At 45.5% G+C, this 13,320-nt stretch overlaps 1 protein-coding gene across 1 annotated transcript in view; it reads left to right on the top strand.

Annotated features, from left to right (window-relative positions):
* Positions 1 to 11,706, top strand: part of HSPA12B (heat shock protein family A (Hsp70) member 12B) — a 33,214-nt gene extending 21,508 nt beyond the window's left edge. Inside the window, exon 8 of the mRNA XM_044271361.1 lies at positions 11,497 to 11,706. Coding sequence (XP_044127296.1) covers positions 11,497 to 11,706 — 210 coding nt within the window. The remainder of the gene's footprint in view (positions 1 to 11,496) is intronic.
* The last annotated feature ends 1,614 nt before the right edge of the window (positions 11,707 to 13,320 follow it).

The following is a 13,320-nucleotide window of genomic DNA, read 5'->3' on the forward strand; positions in this document are numbered from 1 at the left end:
TTTTGCCTCGGCTAGCAGGGGTGTCAGCGTGGCCGTCCACAAGCGCCTACCCTTCAAACACTCCGCTGTCCTTGCGGACACTGATGGTCGCTTCTTATTCGTTAAGGGGCACATCGCTGACGCGCCTGTTACCCTGGCTAATTTATATGCCCCAAATAGGGGTCAGATCCCCTGGCTCGTTCGGACTCTTGAGCAATTACAGGCTTTTAGTGAGGGCATGCTTATACTAGGAGGCGACTTTAATGTGACTATGGAGCCAGGCCTTGACTCGTCCTCTCAGAGGTCTGAGTTGTCCCACAAACTTCTGCGACGTCTGAAGACTGCGCTGAAGAAGTTGCGGGTTATTGATGTGTGGCGCACTATGCATCCCTCTGGTAGGGATTATACGTTTTATTCAAACGCTAAAAAATCCTTCCATAGGTTGGACTACTTGTTTTTATCCTCCCCCCATATTTCTCAGGTGGTAGACACGAGGATTGGGAACATTACGCTTTCTGATCACGCTCCAGTATTTCTCCGAGTGTCTATGACAGCTCTTCCTAAACGTGAGAGAATATGGCGTCTTAATGACACATTGATTTCCGACCCTACCAATGCAGCTAGAATCTCCCGGATTATGTCTGAATTCTTCTCTCTTAATGCAGTGGGCGACCCTCCTCCCTCCCCCTCCATCTTGTGGGAGTCTCATAAGGCGGTGGTTAGAGGAGAATTAATCTCCCTGGGCTCGCATGTTAAAAAGTTGCGCTCCAAGGCTGTAGATGACCTGCTGTCCCGCATAGCGAGTCTTGAACTGACCCATAAGCAAACCCAGGCTCAGGCTGTGGCTGCTGAATTAGCGGAGGCCAGGACGGGACTGAAAAACTTGCTCAACTCCAAATCAGCGAAACTTATATTCCGCTCCAGGTTTAAAGCTTATGCCCATGGGAACAAAGGTAATAAACTGATGTCTGCCATGGCTAAGCAACGTCACGTGGATTCATTTATCCCTGCTATTCTAGATGCGAAAGGCAATAAGCACAAGTCGACTCACGATATAGCGAAAGCGTTTAGTGCTTTTTATGCGGATCTATATAACCTCCCCACTCCAGACCGTCCTGGTTCAGCCTCTATTGAGCAAGCCACAGATGAGTTCCTGTCCACTCTGAAGCTGCCCTCTATTAGTCCCCTGCATGCTTCCCAACTAGTCGCCCCTGTATCAAGAGAGGAAATTGGCAAGGTCCTTTCCTCCATTCCTTCAGGCAAAAGTCCAGGCCCGGATGGACTCCCTATATCGTATTACAAGACCTTCAAAGACGTTTTGACCCCTCACTTTCAGGCACTTTGTAATTTCCTCCTGACTGGAGGTTCTCTACCCCCCCAAACGTTAGAGGCCCACATAACTATAATCCATAAAGAAAACAAAGACCCCCTCCACTGTGGCAGTTATCGCCCGATTTCACTGCTAAATGCGGACGTCAAGTGGTGGGCCAAGATACTGGCGCAGCGAATACAGCTGATCCTGCCGGATCTTATTGATAGCGAGCAAGTGGGGTTTGTACGTGGCAGACAGGGCTGTGAAAACACGATACGTTTGCTCCATCTTATGGATTGGGCTAGAAGCTCCTCCACGCCTCTGGCTTTGCTGAGCACGGATGCGGAGAAGGCCTTCGACAGGGTCGGTTGGCATTATATGTCACAGGCCCTGTCGAGGTTTGGTTTCCCAGATTCGTTTATATCTGCGATCTTCACTCTGTATTCAGCCCCTTCTGCCAGGCTCAAAATAAATGGTACGCTTTCTCCCTCCTTTTCCATATCCAATGGGACAAGGCAGGGGTGTCCTCTCTCCCCATCTCTATTCGTCATAGTGATGGAGACTCTGCTGTGTAAGATCCGGCAGGATCCTGCTGTTAGGGGCTTGACCATTGATTCTCGGACCCACTTGACAGCCGCATTTGCAGATGACCTAGTTATTATGACTTCCAATCCCGAAACATCCTTCCCTAGGCTTTTGTCTCTTTTTGAGGAGTTTGGTTATGTGTCAAACTTTAAAATTAACTATGGCAAGTCCATGGCCCTAAACGTTACTTGTCCAGAATCGGTTAAAGAGGCCCTTCAGGATACTACCCCCTTTCACTGGGCTACAAAAGACATAGTATTTTTGGGTGTGCATGTCCCGGCTCAGGCGAAGGACTTATTTGCTCTGAATTATGCCCCCTTGTTATCCTCAGTTAGGAAGCAGCTGCACTCTATTAAACTGCCGTTTATTTCTTGGTGTGGCAAGAGGAACTACCTCAAGACCTTTATAGCTCCTAAATTTTTGTACCTTCTGCAGGTGTTGCCTATCTGGCTGCCGCACTCATTTTTTGTAGACATCCGCAGAGTTTTCTCCCTCTTTTTGTGGGGAAGTAAACCCTCCAGAATTGCTTATTCGGTGCTGACCAGAGAAAGGAGGTTTGGCGGCTTTGGTCTGCCCGACATACGTTCCTACTATGTGGCCTTTCAACTATTTAGAGGTCTATCCCTCCTCAATAGCACTTATAGTGCTCCATATGTGTGTCTTGAGCGCTCCCTGCTCTCCTCTAGAATGAAGCGGATTCTCTGGGGGCTGTCCCCTTGTTCTCCGGGTAGTTCCTCTTTGCCACTCCTATGGAAGGGTATGTTTGTTGAGTGGGCCAAGCAGTTTAAGGATAGAACACTTGAGTTTCCCATACCGGGTACTCCGCTTTCCTCTTTACAGTTTTATGTCCATCCGGAAGCTGAGAAGCCCTCAGGTATCTGGCCTCTTTTGGCCGAGATCCCTTTAAGTGAGATCCGGTCCCCGGATGGGTCCCTGGATTGGTCCACGGTCTTGAATGACCCTAAAGTCAAAAAAGCTTCCTTCCTACAGAGTTTTGCCCTGCAGAAGGAGATTAAGGTGATTAAGCTACCACCCCCCACCACCTCTGGAACCCCCTCTTGGCTGTCTAAGAGACTATCAGATGCCCGTAGGATCCCTAAACCGCTGTCTACCATATATAAGGAGTTACTCTCAGCCTCCCCTCCTGAGCTACATTTCCTTTCTTCATGGGAAAGGGAATTGTCCATCCACCTTACAGACCCGGAAAGGGCTTTTGTCCTTACGCACTCTCACGGCTTTAGCCGCTGTATTAAGGTACAAGAAAACTCGTATAAGCTGCTTACGAGATGGTACAAGTCCCCAGAGTTTTTGCATAGGCTTAACGCAGATTTCCCAAGTGAGTGCTGGAGGTGTAGAAAAGACGTAGGCTCTCTGTCACACATTTGGTGGCACTGTGAAAAGATTAAAGCGTTCTGGACCAGTATAGAAGCTCTGATAAATGAGGTGTGTGCTCAGCAGGTTAAGCTGGATCCTAAACTGATCCTGCTTTGGTGCCCTAATGACTCGCTTTCCCCCTGTAGATCTGATCTTCCTACTATGCTCATCACGGCGGCGAGACTGCTCATCCCGCTGCTTTGGAAGGATACTGAACCTCCCACTGTTTCGATGTGGAGGGATAAGGTGGATCAGATCTACAGGTTTGAAGAGCTGGCCCACTGGGAATCTGGCACGCGTTCCCGCTTTCTGAAAATCTGGTCGCCCTGGAAGACATATAGGAAGTTCCCCTGACGGAGTTGGGGAAAACTCCCCTACCCCCCCCCCCCTTCCTTTCCCTTCTTTCCCTCTCTTTTCCTCTTATTTGTGTTATATTAGACTTTTATTGTCTGTCACATTTGATGTATCATTTTGTACAACATGTGTTGCGCTGACATGCAATTGTGGTCACGTCCATGGCTGATTTGTGACTATGCCTTACCAGTGATGCTACGATGGTTTGTGATCGATTGATATGCCTTACTCTTTGAATAAAAATAAATTTGGTTAAGAATATAACTACTATAATACTGCCTCCTATGTACAAGAATATAACTACTATAATACTGCTCCTATATACAAGAATATAACTACTATAATACTGCTCCTATGTACAAGAATATAACTACTATAATACTGCTCCTATGTACAGGAATATAACTACTATAATACTGCCTCCTATGTACAAGAATATAACTACTATAATACTGCTCCTATGTACAAGAATATAACTACTATAATACTGCTCCTATGTACAAGAATATAACTACTATAATACTGCTCCTATGTACAAGAATATAACTACTATAATACTGCTCCTATATACAAGAATATAACTACTATAATACTGCTCCTATGTACAAGAATATAACTACTATAATACTGCTCCTATGTACAAGAATATAACTACTATAGGAGGGCGGAGCCTGGCTGCAGATCTGGCCGGACGCATGTAGGAGAGCTCTCCTTCATACCACCTTGCTAACTGGTAAATTTAGCGGTCCAAACCACCCCAGAATGCGGAAAGCTGGCAGATATATGCCCGGAGAGAAACCAGAAGCCTGCAAACCGGAGCGCAGAACCTCCAACATGGAGAAATACCTCAACAAAAAACCGCCAGCTCCTGCACCGGCCGGTCCTAAGATGGCGCCGCCGGAAGCAGATGAATGGAGCAGGGAATCGGAGGGAGAGGAGGATACAAGCCTCGAGACAAGCCCTGAACCTCTAAGCACCGCTCCGGTGTCCAGAAGATTTATACAACAGGCATTGACAGCGGCCCTTACCCCAATCGTACAGGACCTGCAAGAAATAAAGGCAGATCTAAAACACATCGGCGGGAGGGTGGAAACGCTGGAACATGACCAGACGGTCATCACGAATTACATCAGAGCGGCCGGCGATAATACCATGGCTCTGGCAGCCTCGCTAGATACCGCATACTCCCTCATTGAAGATCAAGAGAACAGGAATCGGAGGAAAAACCTCCGGATCCGCGGCTTACCTGAAAGCATCCCTCATGAAAGCCTACCAGAAGCTGCCGGCGCCATTTTCTCTTCACTCCTGGGAAGTTCCAGTGCGGCCGATATTCAAATAGAACGCATCCACAGGGCGCTCAGGCCGAAACCGAAAGAGAAGGAGAACCCCAGAGACGTGGTGTGCGGTCTCCTGAGGTATGTGGATACCGCTGCCTTAATGCAAGCTGCCAGAAACCAGAAAGAAATCCTGCATGATGGTGCTAAGATTTCCATCTATCAAGATCTGGCATCCTCCACACTGAATAAACGGAGGGCGCTGCGGCCCCTCACTGACCACCTGCGCCACCACAAAGTGCCATATAAATGGCTATTCCCCTTTGGCCTCACCTTCACCATAGATGGGAAGCGCTGCACCATTCGCCTGCCACAAGATCTCCAGGCTGCCTGGGAGCTGCTGCAAACAGATCCACTAGATGTGCCATCATGGCTGCCGTCTGCAGAGATTGGGACACAGCTGCCAGAACTTCCAGAGGCTTCAGGATGGCTTCCAGCCCCACAGAAGAAGAGGAACCAGCACAGGTCTAGAGACACTTGAAGTCCTAGAGACTATGTTGAAGTCCTTGCTGACTCTTTACTGCGTCTCTACGCAATCTCCAGAGAGGGGAAGGTTTCCACTTGTTTTTTGCTCGCCATAATTCCGCAAGTATACCTGTATACCACTTGAATTGTATTGCTCCTGTTCTTGTTAGTGCCGGCAGGGTAGATATTCTGCCTTGTCAATGTTACTTTTATGCAGAACTGTTTGGACCAAATGTACACGGTGCTATTTCGCACCAGTTCAGCGGGTGACGCAATTTGGATACCATCATGAGTAAATGGTTCCACTTTGTACCCCCCCCCACCTACCAGGGTTATCTTGGCACAAACCTGGTACATGTGCCTAATTGCATGGCTGCTCACGCCCGCTTCACTGCAGCTAAGTGACCTGCTGCAGTGTTGCTGGCATGGGGGCCATTACACAGTACTATTTGTCATGTTGACAGAGTATTTAGTTGTGAAGTTTTCTGTTCACCCCCTAGATACGGTCAAATGTGCATGTCTGGAATTTTCGGTTCCAAAGTTGCCCTATTCTTGCAATGATGTCGTCCATTAAATGTACAACGTACAATGTTAGGGGCTTTAACACCCCACAAAAGCGCTCTCAGGTCATCCGTCTGCTAAAAAAGAATAACACAGATATCTGCTTCTTTCAGGAGCTGCATTTTAAAGAGTCTCATATACCCAAAATTCAAAACCCATACTTCCAGCACTGGTATTTTAGTGCTTTTGAAAAGGCAAAGAGAGGGGTGGGTATTGCTATTTCTAAGAGAGTACCATTTACATTGATATCTAAGCTGACGGACCCTGAGGGCCGCTTCATATTCGTGAAGGGCCTCATTGGCACACAAAAGGTTACGCTTGCCAGTTTATACAGCCCTAACCGTGGTCAGAAACGCTGGATCAAGATCACTCTGAGTAAACTGGAGCTATTCGCTGAGGGGATTAGGTTGATTGGGGGAGACCTCAATGTTACGTTGAATCCCATCATTGATGCCTCTGATGGTTCCTCCCAGTTAACCCAGTCAGCTTTAGGATGTATAAACAGATACATTTCAGATATGAACCTGCTAGATGTCTGGCGACTGGCCCACCCAGATACTAGGGATTTTACTTTTTTCTCTGCACCGCATAAATCGCATAAGCGGTTAGATTACATATTATTGTCCAGCAACGCTGTAGATATGGTGGACTCGGCAGACATAGGTGTTGTGGCCGTCTCTGACCACGCCCCAGTCTCCGCTGCCCTTAGATTCTCCAGCTTACCAGCCTCAGTCAGACAGTGGCGTCTAAACGAGACGTTATTGGATAGACAAGCAGATACCTTGATCCTAGGACAAAAATTAAGGGACTTCTTTGTAGTAAATGCAACACCCGGCATGCCCCAGACGACACTTTGGGAGACACATAAGGTGGTTATCCGGGGAGAATTAATAGCCTTAGGCAGCAGAGTCAAGAAAGAGAAGCAAAAGATCATTCATGATCTCTTGGTTCAGATAGCAGACAAAGAAGCGGTCCATAAACGGTCTAAAGCAATAAAAGTTCAGACAGAACTGAACAAGCTGCGATCGCAGCTAAAAGACCATTTAAACATCCAAAACGCTAAAGCCTACCAATACGCCCAATATAAACATTATTCCCATGGGGACAAGGGATCTAAGTTAACATCTTCCCTCACGAAACAAAAGAGAGATTCCATGTTTATTCCCAACATCAAATCCAGAAATGGTAGTATGCTGCATAAAACAGCTGATATTGCAGAGGAATTCCAGGAATTCTACAAACAACTTTATGGCCTATCGGACTCAGACCACCCAGACCCTTCATTACAAGAAGCAACAGACTTGTTTCTGAGAGGCCTTAGTTTACCCCGGATATCTCCACAAGAAGGTGATACCTTATTAGAGCCGGTCACTGAACTCGAAGTAAAAACCCTGCTAACCTCTATGCCCATGGGCAAATGCCCCGGCCCGGATGGATTCCCGGTGGGCTATTATAAAAAATTCCCAGATATATTGATCCCACATCTAGTAACGTGGTGCAATGCACTCCTGAACGGGGAAACCCTACATAAGCAATCTCTGGAGGCCACAGTCACCATACTCCCAAAGCCTGGGAAAGATCCCCTTCTCTGCGGTAGCTATAGGCCAATCTCACTACTTAACGTAGATATAAAAATTTGGGCCAAACTACTAGCAACACGGCTGAGTCGCCTGCTCCCCAAACTCATTCACCCCGACCAATCTGGCTTTGTTCCTGGGAGGGAAGGGAACCACAATTCCTGTAGACTGATCACTGCAATACAGTGGGCCAAGAAGAAAAATCTCCCTTTAGCTCTTCTTAGTGTTGATGCGGAGAAGGCCTTCGACCGGGTGAGCTGGGATTTCATGAGAAGGACAATGTCGAGGTTTGGAATCCCGACAAGATTTCAGGAAGCTGTCATGTCCCTATATAAAGGCCCGAGCGCAAAAATCAGGGTCAACGGTACATTGTCTCCGTCCTTCCCCATCTGTAATGGGACGCGTCAGGGCTGCCCCCTATCTCCCGCCTTGTATATACTGGTCATGGAGACTCTCCTTCAGGCTATTAGGGAGCATGTGGATATTCGGGGGGTGAAAACAGGAGATAACGGTGCAGAATATATTAATGTGGCTTATGCCGACGATTTACTGATCATGGTCTCCAACCCGGTCGAGGCCTTCCCGCATCTTCTGAAGCTATTTGAGGAGTATGGTAGGCTTTCGAACTACAAAATGAATTATTCCAAGTCAGAAGCTTTAAATATTACTGCCCCGGCGAGCTCTATAGCCATTTTAAAAACCACTACGCCCTTCAAATGGCAACCCACATGTGTTTCCTATCTGGGGGTTAAGATCTCCGCGTCCACGGACGATCTATTTCGGCTCAATTATGCCCCCCTATTAACAGAGGTCCAAAAACTGCTTCAATCACTACGCCTCCCCTATTCCTCTTGGATGGGAAGGAAAAATATCTTAAAAGCGTTTGTCCTTCCAAAAATTATGTATATACTACAGATGTTGCCAATATTCCTACCTAACTCGTACTTTACAAAGCTCCGTAGGCTATTTGCGACTTACTTGTGGGGTGGGAAGAAGGCTAGGGCTCCTCACCAGAGGCTTGTACTGGGGCGTGGTCATGGAGGTATAGCACTGCCAGATGTCCAATCATACTACAGGGCCATACACCTGAAGAGGTGGTTGCAGCTCCACTCCCCTGCCTATCACACATTGGGCACGGAATTGGAACTAGTGCAGCTTACCCAACAGCAAAAAGCAGCTTTATGGGGTCAATCCAATGCATCACTGCACTCCTACGTGCTCCTAAAGGGCACCAGTTTGGTCATTAAACAGCTCAATAAGGCTCACGGGCTCCTACAGAACCCTCCCGGTGCGATGCCAGCAGACCTTATACCACACACTATCCAATCTTCAGGTACTCAGGTCTCACAGATCTGGCACAGATTCAGAAGTTTTTCCGCAGCCGATTTTATAGGGAAAGTACGCGGCACCCTACCGGAACAACACCCACTCAGTCTGATTTGGAAGGCAGCTAACTTCCTAGACCTCATATCTATAACAGCTGCTGGGAAACAGCTACTCACCCAGAAACCATGTGTACTGACCTCGACATGGTTCGAGAAGTTAGCGAGCCCCCCCTCCCCTCAACGCAAATTGATATCTAACATATATACGGCCTTGAATACGCCTCAGCGCCGCATAACCCCACAATCTGTTCACACCTGGGCCAACGACCTTCAGACCACTTTCTCAGAGACGGATATTCTCCGCATGCACGCTCACTCGCATGGCTTCTCCCGCTGTGTGAAGATCCAGGAACATTCATATAAGGTTCTCACGCAGTGGTACCTTACCCCCAAACAACTATTTCTTAGTGGCTTGAGTGACCACGACAGGTGCTGGAGATGTGGAGAGGAGGGTGGCACTCTTCTTCACATTTTCTGGTCCTGTCCTAAAATAAGAGGATACTGGGAGAACGTCTCCCGGATCATTAACGAAATTCTAAACATTAAACTGACATTATCCCCTCAACTGGTCCTTTTATGGCTCCCAACAAAGGACCTTTTGCCATCAAAGAACAAGCTTCCTACACACCTGATTCAAGCTGCACGCTTACTCATCCCCCAAAAGTGGCTGAGTGAAGACCCCCCTACAGTCTCTCAATGGTTAAACAAACTAGATCATATACACCGTATGGAAGAACTGGCAGGGTGGGAACTTAGGACACACGAGAAACATAAGAAGTTATGGGCCCCATGGGTTGAGTATAGGCGAGTGAATGGTACTTCAGCATCTTAGGGTTTTTTAGCAGATAACAACCTTATGATAGCCTCATAGTCGTGACAGACACATTAGCAGGAAAGGAAGAAGCCAACCATCTTCCTCTCTTTGGATCCATCAAATGCACCTCAACTGCCTGGACCGTGTCTGTCCAGTTCTAGGGACATTTTGTATCCCCCCCCCCTTATTAGTTTATGTTGACCTTACCTACCTCAGGTTATACTTTGATTGTCAATTGCCAATATTTCCTGACCTTGACATGGAAAATGCACCTTTTATATGTCTTTGCATATGTCAATTGCGGATACGATTGTTCGCAACAATCTTGACATATACATCACTGTATGCTGTGCTTTTCTTGATGCTTTTCATATGTCTTAAGCATAATGTCTATGCATTTGTCATTTGCGGATATGATTGTTTGCAAGAATCTGGATGTATACATCATTGTATGTTATGCTTTTCTTGTTGCTTTTCAATAAAAAGACAATTGACAAAGAATATAACTACTATAATACTGCTCCTATGTATAAGAATATAATTACTACAATACTGTCTCTTATGTACTAGAATAAAATTACTATAATACTGCCTCCTATGTACAAGAATATAACTACTATAATACTGCTCCTATGTACAAGAATATAACTGCTATAATACTGCCTCCTATGTACAAGAATATAACTACTATACTACTGCTCCTATATACAAGAATATAACTACTATAATACTGCCTCCTATGTACAAGAATATAACTACTATAATACTGCCTCCTATGTACAAGAATATAACTACTATACTACTGCTCCTATATACAAGAATATAACTACTATAATACTGCCTCCTATGTACAAGAATATAACTACTATAATACTGCCCCTATGTACAAGAATATAACTACTATAATACTGCCCCTATGTACAAGAATATAACTACTATAATACTGCTCCTATGTACAAGAATATAACTACTATAATACTGCTCCTATGTGCAAGAATATACCTACTATAATACTGCCTCCTATGTACAAGAATATAACTACTATAATACTGCCTCCTGTGTACAATAATATAACTACTATAATACTGCCTCCTATGTACAAGAATATACCTACTATAATACTGCTCCTATGTACAAGTATATAACTACTATAATACTGCCTCCTATGTACAAGAATATAACTACTATAATACTGCTCCTATGTACAAGAATATAACTACTATAGTACTGCCCCTATGTACAAGAATATAACTACTATAATACTGCTTCTATGTACAAGGATATAACTACTATAATACTGCCTCCTATGTACAAGAATATAACTACTATAATACTGCCCCTATGTACAAGAATATAACTACTATAATACTGCTTCTATGTACAAGAATATAACTACTATAATACTGCTTCTATGGTTTGCTCTAATAAGTAACATAGAAACATAGAATGTGTCGGCAGATAAGAACCATTTGGCCCATCTAGTCTGCCCAATATATCTGAATACTATGGATAGCCCCTGGCCCTATCTTATATGAAGGATAGCCTTATGCCTATCCCATGCATGCTTAAACTCCACCACTGTATTTGCAGCTACCACTTCTGCCGGAAGGCTATTCCATGCATCCACTACTCTCTCAGTAAAGTAATACTTCCTTATATTACTTTTAAACCTTTGCCCCTCTAATTTAAAACTGTGTCCTCTTGTGGTAGTTTTTCTTGTGAGAGTAGGCTCTCACATGTTCTTACCTTTTTTTAGGCAGGATTGGTGTCTCCAGAATATCCTGAGCAGCTTCTTATTGCTTTGGAGCCAGAAGCCGCCTCCATCTACTGCAGGAAGTTGCGACTCCACCAGATGATTGACCTCAGTTGTAAGGCTTTCTTCAATGGTTTTACCACAGATCAATCAGTTGACTCCAGCTTCAGACAAGGTAAGGATTTCACCCAAGGCCAAGATTCCCCCAGCTAAGGATGTGATTATATCTACATTATATAATTAATAGTAATAAACATCCTCCACCCTGGAGACTATGTTGCTCATGTTTCTCCAGACCATCCTTTTTTCTCTTTGGTTCTTTAGGGTTCTTGATGATATCCTCATGGTTGCTGCTATTCTATTCATCATTTTAGTCTTGCTTCTCTCCCCAGTTTCACTTACAGTACAGACCAAAAGTTTGGACACACCTTCTCATTCAAAGAGTTTTCTTTATTTTCATGACTATGAAAATTGTAGATTCACACTGAAGGCATCAAAACTATGAATTAACACATGTGGAATTATATACAGAACAAAAAAGTGTGAAACAACTGAAAATAGGTCATATTCTAGGTTCTTCAAAGTAGCCACCTTTTGCTTTGATTACTGCTTTGCACACTCTTGGCATTCTCTTGATGAGCTTCAAGAGGTAGTCACCTGAAATGGTCTTCCAACAGTCTTGAAGGAGTTCCCAGAGATGCTTAGCACTTGTTGGCCCTTTTGCCTTCACTCTGCGGTTCAGCTCACCCCAAACCATCTCGACTGGGTTCAGGTCCGGTGACTGTGGAGGCCAGGTCATCTGGCGCAGCACCCCATCACTCTCCTTCATGGTCAAATAGCCCTTACACAGCCTGGAGGTGTGTTTGGGGTCATTGTCCTGTTGAAAAATAAATGATGGTCCAACTAAACGCAAACCGGATGGAATAGCATGCCGCTGGCAGATGCTGTGGTAGCCATGCTGGTGCAGTATGCCTTCAATTTTGAATAAATCCCCAACAGTGTCACCAGCAAAGCACCCCCACACCATCACACCTCCTCCTCCATGCTTCACGTGGGAACCAGGCATGTAGAGTCCATCCGATCACTTTTTCTGCGTCGCACAAAGACACGGTGGTTGGAACCAAAGATCTCAAATTTGGACTCATCAGACCAAAGCACAGATTTCCACTGGTCTAATGTCCATTCCTTGTGTTCTTTAGCCCAAACAAGTCTCTTCTGCTTGTTGCCTGTCCTTAGCAGTGGTTTCCTAGCAGATCTTCTACCATGAAGGCCTGATTCACACAGTCTCCTCTTAACAGTTGTTCTAGAGATGTGTCTGCTGCTAGAACTCTGTGTGGCATTGACCTGGTCTCTAATCTGAGCTGCTGTTAAAGGGAACCTGTCACCTGGATTTTGTGTATAGAGCTGAGGACATGGGTTGCTAGATGGCCGCTAGCACATCCGCAATACCCAGTCCCCATAGCTCTGTGTGCTTTTATTGTATCAAAAAAACGATGTGATACATATGCTAATTAACCTGAGATGAGTCCTGTCCCTGAGATGAGTCACATACAGGACTCATCTCAGGTTCATTTGCATATGTATCAAATCATTTTTTCCCCCCAATAAAAGCACACAGAGCTATGGGGACTGAATATTGTGAATGTGCTAGCGGCCATCTAGCAACTCATGTCCTCAGCTCTATACACAAAATCCAGGTGACAGGTTCCCTTTAACCTGCGATTTCTGAGGCTGGTGACTCGGATGAACTTCTCCTCCGCAGCAGAAGTGACACTTGGTCTTCCTTTCCTGGGGCGGTCCACATGTCAGCCAGTTTCTTTGTAGCGC

The sequence above is a fragment of the Bufo gargarizans genome, chromosome 1 (assembly GCF_014858855.1).
Source record: "Bufo gargarizans isolate SCDJY-AF-19 chromosome 1, ASM1485885v1, whole genome shotgun sequence".
In the NCBI taxonomy this organism is placed as follows: domain Eukaryota; kingdom Metazoa; phylum Chordata; class Amphibia; order Anura; family Bufonidae; genus Bufo; species Bufo gargarizans.